Below are 18,805 nucleotides of genomic sequence, written 5' to 3' on the forward strand. Positions count from 1 at the left end.
TGCATTATACATCGTGCAGTGCAAAGTTAAGCTCCTCAAAGGCCGTATTCCTTATTTTATCATCTTTACAAATGCCGCACTTTATCTTGGGGCAACCCTGTGCAGTCAATTTCTCGACACCGTCACTGTCACTTACACACACCGTCCACTCTTAAAACAGAATTTCCCAGCATAGCAGAGCCGACCACCATCCCATACGACATCTCCCCCCCCCCCCCCCCCCCCCGATTGGTTAAAAATAGGAGATGCACGCCTTTTTGTAACGCTTCTGCAGTTACGTTAATTGTCACAAAAAGGAGCATGCCCATCGCTTTCCACAAATCAGGAGTGATCATTCTGTGCAATGGTTGGCATTCACTGAGCCATGTAGTCAAGTTCTGTTTCAAGCGTTTATAGAGTAAGTGTATAACAGTGCCCAAAATTGCAGTTTCTTCATTTTTTGGGACCTTGTTTTCCCCCAGCACGAGCCTAGTCCCGCCCTCGTGCACTCTCGCGGGAACAGCTCTGCACCCAATCCCGAAGGCCGTCGCAATCGACGCGCTTCTCGTTAAAAAGATGGTGCGTGCCCCTGGTCAGGGGCGTAACCAGCACCGTTGTGACAGAACGACGGGCGGTCTTCTCCAGGGGTGTAGTGCATGCCTGACCCGTCTTTATTGGATGCAGATTGAACAAATCGTGTGTCACACGTGTGGCCGGGGGGACGACGAAGAGAGCATGTTGCTGTGTGACGGCTGCGACGACAGCTACCACACATTCTGTCTCATTCCTCCCTTGCCCGAGATTCCGCGCGGAGACTGGCGCTGTCCTCGTTGCGTGGCTGCGGTGAGAGATTTTTGTCCCCTCCGCAGTTGAGCTCGTTTTTACCCATTTGGTGTTTTTTTGCCTCGATTTAGGAGGTGCGGAAGCCCCAGGAAGCGTTCGGTTTTGAGCAGGCAGTGCGAGAATACTCCCTACAAGACTTCGGAGAAATGGCCGACCGATTCAAGTCCAATTACTTCAACATGCCCGTCCATGTGAGAAGCGAGAGATGTTGGACGTTCACGTGCGGCCAACACTTACTCTCTTAACTCTGCTCCGCTGCGCAGATGATCTCAACGGAGACGGTGGAGAAGGAGTTCTGGAGAATCGTGTCGGCGGTCGACGAAGATGTGACGGTCGAATACGGCGCAGACCTGCACTCAATGGAACACGGCTCGGGGTTCCCGACCAAGAACAGCAGCGACTATTTACCCAGTGACGAGGCACGTAGCCCTTGAGGATTTTTAAAAAAAATTGTCATTTCACGTCGCGTGTGGTATAAAATTCCTAAGACCGGTCGTCTTCTAGGAATACATGACATCCGGATGGAACCTCAACAATCTCCCAGTCGTGGACGGTTCGGTCCTACGGCACATCAATGCTGACATCTCGGGAATGAAGGTGAATAGATCCGAAGGAGAGATTGCAGTTTCTGGACGTTTGCGTCCTTTACAGATCCCGTGGATGTATGTTGGCATGTGCTTTGCTACGTTCTGCTGGCACAATGAAGACCACTGGAGTTACTCCATCAATTACCTGCATTGGTACGGGAAAAAATCAATTTTTTAAAAAAATTCCAGGTGCAAAAGTGCATGCTCTGCATCGTTTCTGTAGGGGCGAACCAAAAACGTGGTACGGCGTCCCTGGAGGCAAGGCGGAGGTCTTTGAGGCGGCCATGCGAAGTGCCGCTCCTGAACTGTTTCACGCTCAGCCAGACCTACTGCATCAGCTGGTGACAATCATGAATCCTAATCTCCTCCAAGCAGCAGGTGTTCCTGTAAGCCTTCAAGCCCAAAGCTTATTTGAGTTGACTGCATTTTTGCGACGAATATATATGGCGCATTTGTTTTGTCGTCGTGCAGATTTATCGCACCGATCAGAGCGCCGGAGAGTTTGTGGTGACGTTCCCTCGATCGTACCACGCGGGTTTCAACCAGGGTTACAACTTCGCAGAGGCTGTGAACTTTGCTCCCGCTGACTGGGTAAGTGTCTCTGTCGTCTGCTTAGTGCCGGCAGTGCACGATTTCCCTAAAGAATATCTTGCTACGATGTATCGTTAGTAGTCATCGCAATCACGACCCTGTGACCGTTGCCATGGAAATGAGCTGCCTTCAGCAAGCACCACCTAGGTACCCATGTTCGGGTGACAATCGTCACATGACCTGGCACGGGCACCAGACTAGCAATTTCTAAGCACTAGGCCGTGTTGCCACATTTTGACGAAGCGAATTTGCCATCATAGTCCGCGAAAGTGCTCTCAACAACCGTAGATATAGAAACAAGCCTCAAGGGTGAGGCTTTCTGGTAGCCACATAAAGGATATGTTTGAAATTGTCTGCTGATGGCATCGCGACTCCGCGTGTGTCCAGATGTCCACGTGGCGGAATGCTCAGAGGAGGCTTTCTAGGTGGTGTTGGATCAGCCTTACAGACAGCCATTCATTCCGCGCGCTAAAATCGTCTCTGGGGGTTCACTGAAGCAGATGGACTTTTGTGTGCCACGTCACAAAATATGGAGAGGAGGTCTTGTGTAGTCTAAATGGTGGTGTTAGTTCATAGCGGACGATGCCCTGACGCCGTTCTGTCCCCTGCAGCTTCCCATTGGCCGGGTGTGTGTGTCGCACTACAGCATGCTGCACCGCTTCTGCGTCTTCTCTCACGATGAGCTGGTGTGCAAGATGGCGGCTGACCCAGACCGGCTGGACATCAGCATCGCTGCGTCCACTTACCAGGACATGCTGAAGATGGTGGAGACCGAGAGGCAGCAGAGGAGAGAACTTCTGGAATGGGCAAGTGCTTCTGTTGTTAAAACGGGGAAGAATAGCGGGGGAATTGTAGCGGACGATTAGTTGATGGAGCGTTTCTTCATCAGGGAATCACGGAAGCTGAACGAGAAGCATTTGAACTTCTTCCTGATGACGAGCGGCAGTGTGACCACTGCAAGACGACTTGTTTTCTGTCTGCCGTCACCTGCTCTTGCAACAACAGTATGTTGCTTTTGTGTTATCAACACGCACTACAAATTGATTAACAATCTATGTTCTTGCATTTCTGTTCCTGAATGTTTTAAATGCAGTGTTTGTTAATGTGGCACAGCATTGTGGCAGCAAACTCCAGTTGTATTGTTTTTTGCTGAGCCAAGAACAAAATTCATTATTTAAAATAATTCCAGCATGAAATTATAACGTGAAGTATCATGTTATTGTAGTACCTGAAAGAGTACAATGTTACGTTTGTTTGAAAATCCAGGTAAGCTCGTCTGCATCCCACATCGAGCACATCTCTGCAGCTGCGATCCGAGCAAGCATTGCTTGAGGTATGCACCTTCATATGATAGTATTAGCTGCTGACCTAAGCCTCGGTCCTTTTGTCCCAAAGGTATCGTTATACCTTGGATGAGCTTCCAGTCATGCTTCATCGTTTGAAGGTGCGGGCAGAATCATTTGACAACTGGGCGATCAAGGTCAAGGCTGCCCTAGAAGCCACAGAAGATGAGAAGCTGGGTATGTGTGCTTCATCCCAGTAGGGTGCAATCACGTTAATTTGAGATCTCTCGATTTGAACTTCCGGATAATTTGAATTTGAACTTCCGGATAATTTGAATTTGAACTTCCGGATAATTTGAATTTGAACATCCAGGTAATTGGAATTCGAACTTTTGGATAATTGGAATTCGAACTTTTGGATAATTGGAATTTGAACTTCCGGATAATTTGAATTCGAACTTCTGGATAATTTGAATTGGAACTTCTGGATAATTTGAATTGGAACTTCTGGATAATTTGAGTTGGAACTTCTGGATAATTTGAGTTGGAACTTCTGGATAATTTGAGTTGGAACTTCTGGATAATTTGAGTTGGAACTTCTGGATAATTGGAATTGGAACTTCTGGATAATTGGAATTGGAACTTCTGGATAATTGGAATTGGAACTTCTGGATAGTTGGAATTGGAACTTCTGGATAGTTGGAATTGGAACTTCTGGATAGTTGGAATTGGAACTTCCGGATAGTTGGAATTGGAACTTCCGGATAGTTGGAATTGGAACTTCCGGATAGTTGGAATTGGAACTTCCGGATAGTTGGAATTGGAACTTCCGGATAATTGGAATTGGAACTTCCGGATAATTGGAATTGGAACTTCCGGATAATTGGAATTGGAACTTCCGGATAATTGGAATTGGAACTTCCGGATAATTGGAATTGGAACTTCCGGATAATTGGAATTGGAACTTCCGGATAATTGGAATTGGAACTTCCGGATAATTGGAATTGGAACTTCCGGATAATTGGAATTGGAACTTCCGGATAATTGGAATTGGAACTTCCGGATAATTGGAATTGGAACTTCCGGATAATTGGAATTGGAACTTCCGGATAATTGGAATTGGAACTTCCGGATAATTGGAATTGGAACTTCCGGATAATTGGAATTGGAACTTCCGGATAATTGGAATTGGAACTTCCGGATAATTGGAATTGGAACTTCCGGATAATTGGAATTGGAACTTCCGGATAATTGGAATTGGAACTTCCGGATAATTGGAATTGGAACTTCCGGATAATTGGAATTGGAACTTCCGGATAATTGGAATTGGAACTTCCGGATAATTGGAATTGGAACTTCCGGATAATTGGAATTGGAACTTCCGGATAATTGGAATTGGAACTTCCGGATAATTGGAATTGGAACTTCCGGATAATTGGAATTGGAACTTCCGGATAATTGGAATTCGAACTTCTGCATAATTGGAACTGGAGCGCGGGTCCCGTAAAAGTTGTGTATTTCAATGGGGGGAAACGCCTATTAATTCGAACAAGCGAACGTGCGCAACGGATTATCCAAACGAGATTGCCGGGCCGCGCCCGTATCCCGGCTACACATTGGCGTGAGCGACCGGCTGGTCTGCTGCTGCCATGTCATGGACATGTTTACTTAGTACTTACGACACCATTACTTATATAACTGATACTTGTGCCGGAGCAACATGGAACGAATGCCAGTAATGGTGTGTAGAACGATGCCCCTTACTTGTGGTCGGCAGCAAGTAAGCCTCGCTGTTTTAAGAGGATCAAGACCATTCCCGTTGACAACACAACCAACAAAAAGGCGTGGATGACAGCTGATGCTTTCTCGAATTGAGTTGGCGATATTTGCGTATGTAGGGTTCGCGATTGGGTTGGGCTCAACTTCGCAAGCAGTGTTTAAGAGTCGGGGGGGGGGGAAAGAAATGCGAGCAAGTGTAACAGATTATCTTCTGCTCTGAGGTGTTTTGATGTTTGCCCGTAAATAAATATTTTAGAATGTTTCGAACATGGTATGTCTGTCATTTCCTTATGTTTCCGGCATTGCGTGCGGGAAGGCGTAGCGTTGCCACGATGCACCGTCAACGCATCAAGCCCTCATTCAGAGGAGCTGGCTCCCTCTACTTCCAACTCCGCTGTATTCGAACTAATCTTCGGTCCCTTCGAGGGCGAATTAACGGTTTTCGCATTGTGCTTATGCTCGATTTCAATGTCCGTGTGCATATAGAACTGGAGGAGCTGAAGGAACTTGTTCAAGAAGCTGAGGAAAAGAAGTTCCCTCCTACCGAGCTGTTACAGTCGCTCACCGTTGCTGTGCAAGAGTCTGAGAAAACGTCCAATGTTGCGCAGCAGTTACTGAGCAAGAAAATGAGAACAAGGTGAGAGTGCTGTTCGCATAGAAAGCGTAACGACCTACATCAAAATATGTTAAGGGAAGAACCCTAGGACAAGAGCTGCCAACATTTCGAACAGAGTCTGTTCTCGGACAGAAGAAAAACACTCTCTGCTCGAGGTATCGGTGATTCTCGACCTGAGGCTCTTCCTTAGCATTTCCTCGTTGCATTTTCTACCTTTCTACATAAACGCGTGTCTTTCGCTTCCCTCAGGAATCGACAGTCCGCAGACACGAAACACACGTCTCGACTAACGCTGGAAGAGCTTCAGCTGTTCTACGAGCAGCTGTGCAAACTCCCTTGCGTCATCCGAGAGTCCATCCTGATCAAAGTGAGCACGTTGTAGTAAATCGCGGGTTTGGTGTCGATTTTAATCGAATTATTGGTGGATCGTAGGACTTGGTGGACCGAGTGAAGGAGTTCCAGACCAGTGCCCTGGAGATACTTGCTGAAGAGGTACCGGGAGAGCCCAAGCGACTGGAGAAGCTACTGGAGTCTGGCTCCGCGCTGGACATGGACCTGGCCGAAATTCCGCAGCTCAAGCAGAAGCTGCAGCAGGCGCAATGGCTGGAAGAAGTGCGCGTTGCACTTCTGGTGAGGAACCGCGCTCGACAACTTGTGGCAATTTTGTCACGGCTCTTTCTTTTGAAAAAAAAAAAAAATAGAGTCGTGAGTAATGACGGCGCGAGTGTCTTTTCAGGAACCTTCCGAGGTGACCCTAGAAGTCCTGAGAAAGCTTTTGGAAACTGGAGTGACGCTTCCGCCACATCCCGTGGCGGAGCGTGCGATGGCGGAGCTTCAGGAGCTGCTCACCTCGGGAGAACGGTGGGAAGAAAAGGCGAAGACGTGCCTTCAGGCAAAGTGAGTCTGTTGGCTGCTAGCCAGAAACGGGGTTTTTCTCAGCTGCGCTTGTCGTCTGCGTAGGCCACGACACTCGCTTGAATCGCTCGAGGCCATTATTCAGGAGGCTAGCGAGATCCCGGTCTTTCTCCCCAACTTAGCAGCCCTTAAAGAGGCTGTGAGAAAAGCGAAGGAGTGGTCAGCGAGGGCAGAGGACGTTCAGGTGAGGCTTCCCGCGACTTTTCTCTCCTCTTATGCTCGTACTAAACGTTTGTGCCTTTGCTTGTACAGTTGCCGACTGATTTTTCGGACCCCAATTTTTCGGACACGCTCGATTATTCGGACTCGTTCGCGGAACGGTCGCGTGTCCCATAGAGTGGATGTGGATAAAAACGCACAAAATTTGGGACGCTGTTCAGCCCCGTCGCTCGATATTTCGGACTCTCTTTGCCCAACCAGCGAATTTCTCTCTTTGAGCGACGGAAAATCATCCGAAATTCATAGCAAAAGAAGTCAGCCAACTAAAATATTGAGGGGAAAAAAATAGGCAGTGATTGCTCATTTTCCTTCCTCTGAGTAGAATAGTTCTGTCGTAACGCTTTTGAGTCTTCATTTTTGGCCAATGGCTCGATTTAAAAGGCCCAGCACGCGCTACCCGCCTGCAAAGCCGCGTGACAGCGCTGTAAAGCGAGCTTCACCTAAGGCACGCGTGTGTTAGGTGAAGCCGACTTGCGGACTTTATGAAAGCGGAGCCTCTGTCAGTGTACAGTGACGAAACGTTCGGGCAACAGAAGCTGATGTTATCAGGCAGAGCTGGAAACGCGTTGGGAAAGCATCGAAAAATTTTTCCAGCCTACTAGTGCTTAGTAAAGTTTATTTTGAAGCGAAATTCGTTTTTTCAGACTGCTCGATTATTCGGACTTTTGCGCGATCCCCGCACAGTCCGAAAAATTGAACGGCGACTGTATGTGGGCACGTACAACATTCTGCGGCGTTACGGTCACCTTTTTTATGAGACGTCTTTCGTCCGTGCCAATGTCTGTGCTTACAATTAACGACCTTGCTGATGGAGATTTGTGTACTTCCCTTGCGCCCACATTCTCCCGTCTTCAGAATTGCGAGAACTACCCGTATCTGGACAGTCTGGAGGCCCTGGTGGCCAGAGGTCGGCCGATTCCCATCCGATTGGACCAGCTGCCCCAGGTGGAGTCCCAGGTGGCCTCTGCCCTCGCCTGGCAGGAGCGTACAGCACGCACTTTCCTGAAGAAGAATTCTCCTTACACCTTGTTGGAGGTGTTGTCTCCACGTAAGGACGTCGGTCTGTACCAGGTGACCGCCAGGGGGCGTAAGAAGCGGCTGAAGGACGCAGAGAAAGGGGAGCTCGAGGTCAAGATGGAAGAGCCCGTCAACGCGGCATCCATCGTAAGCTCATCTCTGTGTCTCGGTTGTAGTGTGTCGAGAGACATCTGAAAGATGGTGGCTATGAGGCCCCGGGTTTTTTTCTTCGCGGTTCCACGAAAATATCGCGGAATCCCTTATTTTTAGGGGCGTGCGGATATTTGACTTCTCGAATTCGAATCTGATATTAATCGCTCGAAGTATTTCGTTCCCGAATGGAACACCCAATATTCGGATTTCCGAATATCCGACTGTTTGCCAAACACGAACGACACCTCCCGAAAGTGGGCTTCACCTGAAGGTTCCCCGCATGAGGTGAAGCCTGCTTTACAAAACTGCCCATGCTGCAGGATCAGAACAGACAGATTGTAGTTTCGCTTAAGATAATGTTAGCCGAAGTTTATTGTGCATACTTCGCCTGAGGTAGGGGCGGCGTCCCTCCCGTGTGCAGTTTTGCGGTGGCAGTGGTCTCTTACATAATGCCTACAGCCAAGAAACAAAAAGGTTGTCCCGTAACTTCCACAGGGCATGTATTGGCACGTATTGTAAGCTCCTTCCTATAATCTTGCCATAAAACTGCACTGCCAATAAACTCTGTAGCTGCTGAAAGATCTTTCAGCAGGTATAAAATGATTGCAGGTGACAGACCTTTGTCATTGTCAGAGGGAGGACACAGGATATCATGTATGTAACGCTGAGCCACAACAGTGCTTTCAGTCTGTAGCTTTAGCAAATATTTTTATCCCCACATGATTGAAGAAAATAAAGTGTTCCCCGTTTCAAGCAGCCGTCGACTGCTTGCCGCGGAAAAATCGCGGTATTTACGAGTCGGTGTCGCGGAATTTTTAATTTGCCGCAGCAGAAAACCGGGGGCCTTAATCACGACTGGTGTTTATCACGCCCAACTCGTTATCGTTTGGATTTAAGGTGGCAGCTTTCAAGGAGTCTGGTGCCCAGGAGTTGGAGAGCATGCGGCAGCTACGTCTGCACAACCTACGCAAGCGCATGGAAGACACGGGCTCGACTCGCTACTGCTCGTGCCGCCGTTCCTTTGCTGGCCACATGTTGCAGTGCGAGCTTTGCAAGGACTGGTTTCACGGTGTGTTAGCCCAGAGTCCAGATAATAATAATAAATAGAACTCACGCGTGGGTCATTCTTTAGCGAGCTGCGTGCCACTGCCAAGGGCCTGGGGCCCACGCAAGTCAACGGCTCAAGCCCCGGCGGGTTCTGGGGCCTTGTCCCCTAAGGACTGCAAGTTCCTGTGCCCCGGCTGCCTGCGGTCACGGCGACCCCGCCTGGAGACCATTTTATCTTTGCTGGTGTCCCTGCAGAAGCTTCCTGTCCGCATGCTGGAAGGAGAGGCCCTGCAGTGCCTCACCGAGCGTGCCATGTCCTGGCAGGTAATGCTGCGTGCACTTTGAGAGGATATCCCTCAGTTTACGGACTTTGTAAGTGGGATTGGGACAGTATAGAACAGAAACGTGCATGGAAGAGGAAGAGAAAATTTTGATATTTCGGGACAAAATGGTAGTTTGTAATTAATGCGCTCCGTCCCCCTATGGTACTACATTTTAGGGTAAAAAAAAGTGCCCGTTTGGTTTATGGGAGTAAATATGATAACCCATGCCGGGATCTATCGCCAGGACCGTGCGAGACAAGCCCTTGCCACGGACGAACTAGCTGCAGCGCTGGCCAAGCTCTCTGTGCTGTCGCAGAAACTGGTGGAACAGGCAGCGAGAGAAAAAACTGAAAAAATAATCAGCGCGGAGCTCCTGCGGGCCGCCAGCAAGCCCGAGTTGCAGCCTCATCTGCAGAGCGTGGCGCAGTCGGCATTTAGCGGCCTGCGACAGAACCAAGGTAAAGGTGTTTTGTACTGCCTCACATTATTTACGGTCGCCGACCTATAATTGGGACTCTCCAATTTTGACTTTCCAAATGTTGACGATTTTGACTCAAATTTTGACAATTTACTTTCCAATTTTTCTGACAAAAACTTCGGACTGTTCCTCGCCAGACGCGCTTAATTATTCGTACTCATCCCGCTTCAAACCTGCACGTCTTTTGGGACTTAGCGTATCCCGAGCTCCAGAAATACAGCAGAATGGCAGAACAATGAGCCCCCACACCTGATACAGTGAAACTCCTTTACAACGAATGCCTTTATGATGAAAAGACAGTTTTAACGAAGGTTTTTCGCGCCTCCAGCCTTCCTGTCGGCGCCTCATAGGATGCAATGCATATTTCCACCCTTTATAACGAATTCCTTTGCAACGAAACTGCCAAAATAACTAAATTACTTTCTGGTCCGATCGGCGAACTGCACGGCTCATACAACAAAGTTTTAGAAGCAGCTGCCTCACATCACGTGGCGATGAGCTGCACAACGTTGTTTCGTCACCTTTGCGTCTGAGTTTTTTTAGCTGGTTTTTTTAGCTGGTTTTTTGAGCTGGTTTTGAGAACGAGTTTTGTGAACGAGTTTTGTGAACGAGTTTTGTGAACGAGTTTTGTGAACGAGTTTTGTGAACGAGTTTTGTGAACGGGTTTTGTGAACGGGTTTTGTGAACGGGTTTTGTGAACGGGTTTTGTGAACGGGTTTTGTGAACGGGTTTTGTGAACGGGTTTTGTGAACGGGTTTTGTGAACGGGTTTTGTGAACGGGTTTTGTGAACGGGTTAGCGGAGGTGCCTTCTGAGTCATTACTGGAGATGAAATAGAAGAAAGAAGAGAGCCCACAAAAGGGACTTACAGCGTTCTGATCCAAAGTGGGTGCGCCATTTTTAGCTTGAGGTAAATAAATACGGTATTTATTCGAATATAAGGCGACCTCGATTATAAGGCGAGGGGATATTTTGGGGCCAAAGTACAAGATAGAAAAAAAACACGCTAGAGAGTGGGAGATTTTATTCAATCCTGCTTGCTTCGAACAGAGGGCAAACTGGGCGCCAGGAAACAGCTTATCGCCGCAAAATTCACTCGCTATCCAATTCGGAGATGCCAGAGTTTTCTTTATCACTCTCACGCTGCCAAAGTTGGTCATCTTCGAGTCCATCCAGAGAGTTTGGTACGCAACACTTCCTGAATGATGTTGCCACCATCCCCTCTGGTATGGCGGCCCACGCGTCAACTACCCACTGCACAACGGTCGATGCTGGTGCCCGCTTTGATCGTCCCGACGGCGTCAGCTCCGCGTTGTCCACGCTCATCCACTCATTGTACAGCTGCCGAACATGGTCCTTAAATGGTTTGTTAAGGCAAACATCCTGAATATAGTCCAATTGCCGGGAGTAGACATCTTTACTAGTTAGAACCGCACCGGCTTTCAACAAACATAACAAAATACATTTAACGTTTCGGGTCCCATTCGGGTCCCATCATCAGAATGACGCTGTCCTGGTCGTCACTGGGTATTTACGTAGAAGGGTGTGTCAGAACCAATTAGACGGGTGCTCTCCCAGGTGAACATTAAAACTGCATTTAAGCCCACGACAACACTGAGGAACGTACTAAGCCACCCCAAGGACAGAACACCACCGGAAGAAGAACGAGGCGTTGTATACAAGGTATCTTGTCAAGATTGCCCTGCCGTGTACATCGGAGAAACAGGAAGGAAGACACGAACAAGAATGAAGGAACACAAGAAAGATATCGAGAAATCAGCAACAAACCCAACAGAACTGTGTGAACACGCGCGCAAAACAGGACACGTGTTAGACCTTGACAACCCATGCATTCTGGCGAAAAAGAACAAATGGGGGGTGAGGAGACAGCTGGAGTCATGGCACATAAAGAAAACAAAAGAAGCTATCAATCGACAACCAGGCCCCCTCCCAGAATGCTACGCTCCTCTTCTACGTAAATACCCAGTGACGACCAGGACAGCGTCATTCTGATGATGGGACCCGAATGGGACCCGAAACGTTAAATGTATTTTGTTATGTTTGTTGAAAGCCGGCAAACATCCACGGGTTGGAGCTGACTTGTCATCCCTCAAGGATGACAACCAGCTCCGTCCGTTCTCCTTCCAGTACTACGGCTTAAGCGCGTAGCAAATGCATTGGTTTCAATGGGAGTCGCAACGGGGATTGAGCGCAACTACTACTTAAACGGAATTACGGCTTAAGCGGGTACGTATCAACGAGGTTTCACTGTATAATATAATATCGCTGCACATTCCTTTTTAACGAAATCACCTTTACGACGAATATTTCCCACAGCCCCTCGGAATTTGTTGTAAAGGACTTTGACTGTACTGCACAATATTTTGCACATTTCGTATTGCAACCCGGCCGAGGACAGTGCTAACTTGGTGGAAGGGGACAAGTTGCAAATTGGATTTATGCCATTCACTACAAATTCTGACTGCCCGATAATTGGGACTGATTTCGTGGCTCCTGGAAGTCAGAAAAATCGGTCGGCGGCTGTATTATTCTTAGAAATGTAAAAACGTTTGACACAGTTACGCCGATGTTGCACCCAATCGTAACGAAAGTACGCGCACGCTATACTGTTTTCAGAACAAAGCGATACAGAGACTACGGGCAGCATGCCAGAAGATAACATCCCAAGTGTGGCTGCTGAGCAAGAGATCTCACTGGTTAGACAGCTTCTCCTATTTATTTATTTCCCACATTCCCCAAACATTCACATTCCCCAAAACAAATTTTATTTCAGTCGGGAGACACGACGGGTGAGAGTGACTTTGCGAGGTTCTCCGAGGAGGACAGCAAGAGTGCCTGCGACATCTACAACAGCCTGGAGCACGCGTATTCTACCGCATCCAAGGGCAATACTAGTAAGTGGGTGCTTTCGTTTGGATCCTCGCGTAAGGTGGCGTAAGGAAGCGGAGAAGTGAGTCTGGACTAAAGCCCCCTAGCTCTCTGCGGTGGACAGTTTACTTTTCCGCGAAGTGGCTTTCACAAATCTGCAGGATTCTGCGGGCAAGAGAGAGAGAGAGAGAAAAAAAAAGTGCAGAGTTTTCTCGAGAGCGGGCACACACGCCTCCCTCAATGTAGCGTGAAGCACTTACTTGGCCAATATAATTGAGAGCCAGCTTTTTCTTCAACGTTAAGCAGCCAGGAGCATTTATTTCCTATTGTTTGATTGAGATTTTGCGATGAGTCAGTTTCGTTCAGTATGAAATAAATTGCGGCTGCACATAGAACTACCGATCCTTTTATTTGAAAAGAGCATAAAAAAACTTCGGCACTTTTTTTTAACAAAAAAGGGGCCGTATATTAAAACACGAGAGAAAACTTTAGGCTGTGACAAATGTTTCGATCGCCATGTAGATGCAGAGCGCTGATGCAAGAAAGACACAAAACGTGTGCAAGAAAGGTGAGAGTTTCTGCACGAATGCAGTCTATGCGCTGTCTCTCTCGGTTTTATCTCAATCCCGAAATCCCGTCCCAGGATCCCGGTATTGGCCCGCAACATCCCCGGAATTGAAAAATGTGAACCGGGATTCCCAACGCCGCACGTGACCGATCGGGTTTAACCTACAAAAACGTCGCGGATTGTTTCAAACCCTCACACAATTCTTTAAGATTCCGCAACAAACGGACGATTTTCCGCCGATTCCGCGAGGAATGAACGGACGCAGAACAGCAGGTTCCGCGAGACATGTCCAATTCCACGAAATTTTGCCGAAAGCTAGGGGCTCTAGTCTGGAACAGTTATACTGGCCGTTAATATGCCATAGACACTTACGTTCTCCGCTCTCTACAGCGAGTCCGGCACCACGCAAGCATGCCCGCAAGTCTCCCCTGGTGCCGCGGCAGACGGAGTCCCCCGTCCTGGAGCTCTCCAGTCTGGCCAAGAGTCAGTTGGAAGAGCTCATGATGGAAGGGGACCTGCTGGAGGTGTCTCTGGATGAGACCCAACACATCTGGCGTATCCTCCAGGCTACCAAGCCCCCGCGGGACCCCCTCTCGCCCTTCGAAGCATTCCCAGAGTTTGAGGTTGGGTTTTGTTCTTTTGTGACGATACGTTGAATTTCTGCTTGTTAACGTCTGCAAACGACCGTAACAGGACTATACGGAGATAGGAAAGAGACCCGAGAAGAGAATCAAGAAGCGCAAGTCAGATCCGGCCGAATCTGCCAAGGTACGGCATCAGCTTCTCTCCAGCTACGGCACAGTCGAAGTTGCGGCTAAAATTCTGAGCTTTTGTTGCTGCAGTGATTTTTGCGTGTACAGTGAAACCCGCGTATAACGATATTAGCTCCTTCGCTTCGATTACTTTTGGTTGCCATTGTAGATACACACAACGTCACGTTCAACTGCGTTGAGGTGCGCGACATCACCACCCGCAAGACGACGAGGATGTCGTTGATGCACCCTCGTCCACAGAGGCAATCCTTACTGCGGACCATATACAAGAATAGTACGACACTCGCTGAAATTTGCTGAGATACTTTGTTGCGCGTGGTATCTTTTTTTGAAGCCCATCTGAATGTTCTGAGTGAAGGCTTTTGAAGTAAAGTAGATTTATGTAACTCACTAAAAATTAGGACTACCCTATAATTCGGACTGATCTCGTGGCTCCTAGAAGTCCGACAAATCGGTCGGACTGCATAAGTCAAAAGAGGCAGTAACGTAAAGTAGGAATAAGAGTGGTACAGAACTGTAAACAGACGGTAATCATCAAAGCGAGACGCAATAATGCGAGGTATTTCATTATTCTACGTACGTTGCATTGGTGTTGAGTGAAAGTTTCAAGTGTTTTGTTGATGATTGCTGAAAGAGATGTATTATCTGATGACCCGATTAAATGATGTAGACTCTCATACTTGCAGCAGTTGAAACCAAAGCCCCGAATGGCATCCAAGAAGCCCCACCAGACAGATGAGGAAGGAACAGCCGAGACTAAAACAGCTCCCCCAAAGAGGCAATCCAAGGAGGGTCGTAAGGAACGGCCTCTCAAGAGGCCCAAGAAAGAAGACTCTGCTGAAAGTGCGAAGAAGAAGAAGGTTGCAGAAGGAGTCGCCCAAGATGCTGCGGAGGAGGGCGCCGCCGTTCACGATGATGCCGTGGATGACCTCTGCTCGGCTCCCAACTGTCTCCGGCCACAGGGTGAGTTACTAAAGTGGCTAATCACGCGATCAGATGTGAGTAGGTACGACTACTTCAGAGGGGGGATATGCTCCATTGCAGGCGAGGCTGTGAATTGGGTCCAGTGCGACGGCGGATGCGAGCAGTGGTTCCACCTCCTGTGCGTGGGGCTCAGCATGAACGACGTCAAGGACAGTGACGACTATTACTGTCCACAGTGTCGAGGGGACGGGGGAGCACCTCGGAACCCCACCGACGATAACCCCCCCTCCGTGCCCCTCGAAGAGGAGGAAGTGTTCGATGACTCCGTTCCCCTCGATGAACAGACTGAGCTCTCGGACTCCAAGATGCACTTCATTGAGGCAGCCGTGTGATCGCCACGAATTTTGCCGTCGAGTCTGAGGCTCTTCCGCGGAGACGGGGGTAAAAAAAAAAAAAAGAACGTTGCGCGGTGAGGCTGCGGAGAAAGCTGCGGGACACTTTTCTAGTGAACAAGTGATGTATCAAAAGTTTTAACCTTTCTCGTCCTCCCAGTTTTCACCCGAGACTTGCGTCAGACACGATTCGAGTGGACAGTACCGAGACTGGGGCAGTGACGCTCGTGCGTGGTACAGTATTTAAAGCCCGCTCCACGTGACCTTGTTTATTGTGATTCTCTCTCTCTGCTGCTGTTGTCATGTTCTTTTTGTAGCGCATTTTTCCTCTAATGTACAGCCATGGTTCATAACAAAGATCGCGTACTGTAAAACTTCTTTGTTACACGAAAGATAAACGTCATAATTTAGTTCTTCCCGTCCCGTGCTTTGAGGTTTCCTCTCGAAATGTTAGCAGCTCCTCATTTCCATGCGTCCCCGTTCTTGCTTTCCGCACCCCATCTTATTCTCATCTACATTACGAGAGCGTCCTGCGGAGGCATGCGTTTTCGGATGAAACGTTTCCTGCAGTTCCTGCTAGTGTTGTTGCTTCCTTCCCTACTTTACTTTCATTAGGAATGTGGTTTTGCAGTGTTTGCATTCGCTCCATGCCCATTCTTTCTTCTTTTTTTTTTCTCCACACCCAGTCTTATTATCCTTGCGTTAAAGGCCTTAGTAGTAGGCCTTAGAACTAAAGGCCTTGCCTGTAGTTCTTCGTATTTCTCTCCACTATGGATTAACGCCAGATTCCGTTCCCCCTTCCTTCCTTTTTTCCGCTCCCGCTTTTGTTTTCCGAACCCGCACTAAGGACCCAGTGTTGTGTACACGCCACGATAACCCAGTCCGTTGCCTTCCCCAGATGAGCGATGGCGTCCTATCGTGCCGCTTGTAATCTTTGTTAACGCTTGTATATTGGCACGTGGTGGACTCCTATCTCAGTCAGAGGGACAATCTAATGCAGTGACCCGGAGGGAAGGTGCGGTCGTGCGTTTAAAAGAAGTAATCTCGTCTTATCTGCACGTCTCCGGATGTGTCTCCCCCTTCCCAGCAGTTTAGGCAAACAAAACTTTGAAGAAAAAAAGCTTACGAATACGATTATTATGAAGAGAGAGGAAAATAAAGACGGCTATTTAAATTATTTTCGGGAGTAATATCGACACGGTATTTCTTGTCACTTGCTAGACACGGGTTGTGTGACACAGTGTTGACAGTGTATTTAAAAAAAAAAAAGACAGAGTAGCACTGCATTCCTCCAGAACAAAATTCTTTTGTCACTGTGTGATATGTGTTAATTTTCTTGTCGCCTCTGTCTACACTCTGTTCTCATTGTATTTGTCACAGATAACCGTTATTATTATCACTAATAGTCACTTCATTATCATGTGTATTGCACTGCAAATATGTTGGGTACGTTGAATTTATTTTTCCCCGTTTTGGATTAACATGGTTGGTTGTTCCTCAGTATTTATTTCGATGCTTTTCTGAAACCTTTTTTTTTTTTTTTTCGTTTGTGGTGGTGCTCATGTCAAAGATCAGGTGATTGAAGCGTGCCTTACTTGACAAGTATAGCGTGCACATGCACTTCTCACAGGTACAGGAAGCATGATGGTTGAGAAAACCATTGTGAATATGAAAGCTCCAGGTAAACAACAATATAAACAATGAATAAACAAGTGCACTCTTATCAACCGGGAGAGAAGGGGTTAACTGCTCAAGTACATTTAATATGCACAAAAATTACTCGTCTTTGCTTATCTTGGCATTATTTGCATGGGGGTGGCTTATCTGGGTATTTGCACTCTGATGGTGCAATGCATGAACTACTGTAGTTCTTGGACATTTAGGGAGCACAACGCTTGTCCAAGACCATCTGCAGCTTTTCTATTTACACTGTTTCACCTATCTGCCACACTTGTGAGTATATGTGCATGTGCGTGTGATATCTATTATGTAACGTGTGCACATAAGCGGTCTGATATTTCACATGCACCACGCTGGAGTTCTGTAAAAAAGGCGTCACAAGATGAGTTATGTTTGTCCTGGAGCAAAGAAATTCACTTCATGCATCGATTCTTTATTTAAGTTTGTCATTACAAATGGAGCAATCAAATTGACGCCAGTAACTGTTACTTCTGATCTGTGTTTTACCACAAGTGTTTGGCGTCCGAAGGGTTGCACCCAGTAGTGAAAGTCTTTGCCAAGCGGAACTGTAAATACATGTCCTGTCAGTGCAGATATATCAGTTAGTGATGTACAAGTTTTGTGTCTGTGTAAGAGATTCATCTATTGTAAGAAACGTCAAAAATACATTTTATTGAGAATTACTCGCACATATTTCTTCGACGTTAATGATAGAACAGATAAGTCTCGCTAAAATACTTCCCCTCTTTGAAAGCTTTGGCTAAGGTAAGGAATGCTAGTTATGAAAAGTCATCTTTTCTACCAAGTATATTTGAAGTTGCACTGGTCTCTTCAGTCCAACACGCGGAGAATTTCATTGGTCGATCTGTTTTCTCTTTGTTTGTTTTTACTCTAAACCCGCACTACACAGCGCTGCACATAAACGACATACACGCCCTCCCTCACCCGCTACCTGTAGCGTAACCAGAAAAATAGTTTGGGGCAGGGGTGGGCAGTAATACTATACTAAAAGCGCTAAAACCCCAGTGCTGGGAAGGAAACAAGGATGAAACAAGAAAGACACGCACAGCACCGAATAATACTGAGCAGGGTGTCGAACAGAAACGTTTTTCCATTCAGGCCTTCGTTTCGGTTCAAAAGAAACTGTTCAGTTCCGGTTCAGCTCAGGAGTAAGAAATAAAAAATAACTGTTCGAATCCTGTTCGAAGCAGACCCAACAAAAGCTATGCACAGTATCGCGACAGAAATGGTCGAGTGAAGACTGGGAGGTGGTGGGTTCGAATCCTACCACCGGCTGTGCTGTCTGAGGTTTTCCTAATTCTTTCCAGACGAATGTTCGCACAGTTCCCCCCGAAGTCGGCCCAGGACACATACTAACCCCTGTCCCCCTCTCCATCTGTCCACATCTATACGCAGCTCATATAGCCACAGTTGCTTCGCTGCGCTAACACGGAATCAAAACAAAAACATATATCTGGCATGCCCACCCATCTTGGGGTGGGTTCCTTGGGCATTTTATGTGGGGAGGAGGATTTCACCTTCCGTCTTCCCTTTCCCAAATGTACGTACTACTAAAGGAGTTTATTATTATTTCGAAGGGTCGGGGTTCAAGTGGTTCAAACTCCCACTCTTGGTACGCCATTCTCTCCCTCCACAGACACAGTCGAGGCCACGGTGGTCGATGCGGGCGGGGTGCTTGCGTCCAATAAAAAAAGAAAAAAAAAGACAAACACACCATTTGCAGAAAGGG

At 47.6% G+C, this 18,805-nt stretch overlaps 1 protein-coding gene across 4 annotated transcripts in view; it reads left to right on the forward strand.

Annotated features, from left to right (window-relative positions):
• LOC135387825 (lysine-specific demethylase 5A-like) overlaps positions 1-17,738 on the forward strand; it is a 28,246-nt gene extending 10,508 nt beyond the window's left edge. For 3 of the 4 annotated variants that reach the window (XM_064616975.1, XM_064616977.1, XM_064616978.1), the window contains 26 exons: positions 664-822; positions 894-1,013; positions 1,086-1,241; positions 1,327-1,419; positions 1,474-1,562; positions 1,633-1,795; positions 1,881-2,000; positions 2,612-2,806; positions 2,890-3,004; positions 3,267-3,333; positions 3,396-3,520; positions 5,549-5,699; positions 5,928-6,045; positions 6,111-6,308; positions 6,415-6,575; positions 6,639-6,777; positions 7,668-7,976; positions 8,880-9,051; positions 9,115-9,353; positions 9,597-9,810; positions 12,467-12,546; positions 12,624-12,744; positions 13,677-13,909; positions 13,980-14,054; positions 14,746-15,022; positions 15,104-17,738. In XM_064616975.1, coding sequence (XP_064473045.1) covers positions 664-822; positions 894-1,013; positions 1,086-1,241; positions 1,327-1,419; positions 1,474-1,562; positions 1,633-1,795; positions 1,881-2,000; positions 2,612-2,806; positions 2,890-3,004; positions 3,267-3,333; positions 3,396-3,520; positions 5,549-5,699; positions 5,928-6,045; positions 6,111-6,308; positions 6,415-6,575; positions 6,639-6,777; positions 7,668-7,976; positions 8,880-9,051; positions 9,115-9,353; positions 9,597-9,810; positions 12,467-12,546; positions 12,624-12,744; positions 13,677-13,909; positions 13,980-14,054; positions 14,746-15,022; positions 15,104-15,375 — 4,161 coding nt within the window. In that variant the 3' untranslated portion in view covers positions 15,376-17,738. The remainder of the gene's footprint in view (positions 1-663; positions 823-893; positions 1,014-1,085; positions 1,242-1,326; positions 1,420-1,473; positions 1,563-1,632; positions 1,796-1,880; positions 2,001-2,611; positions 2,807-2,889; positions 3,005-3,266; positions 3,334-3,395; positions 3,521-5,548; positions 5,700-5,927; positions 6,046-6,110; positions 6,309-6,414; positions 6,576-6,638; positions 6,778-7,667; positions 7,977-8,879; positions 9,052-9,114; positions 9,354-9,596; positions 9,811-12,466; positions 12,547-12,623; positions 12,745-13,676; positions 13,910-13,979; positions 14,055-14,745; positions 15,023-15,103) is intronic. The other variant, XM_064616976.1, reaches the window with a different exon arrangement.
• Positions 17,739-18,805: the final 1,067 nt, after the last annotated feature.

Source organism: Ornithodoros turicata, chromosome 3, assembly GCF_037126465.1.
Source record: "Ornithodoros turicata isolate Travis chromosome 3, ASM3712646v1, whole genome shotgun sequence".
In the NCBI taxonomy this organism is placed as follows: Eukaryota; Metazoa; Arthropoda; class Arachnida; order Ixodida; family Argasidae; genus Ornithodoros; species Ornithodoros turicata.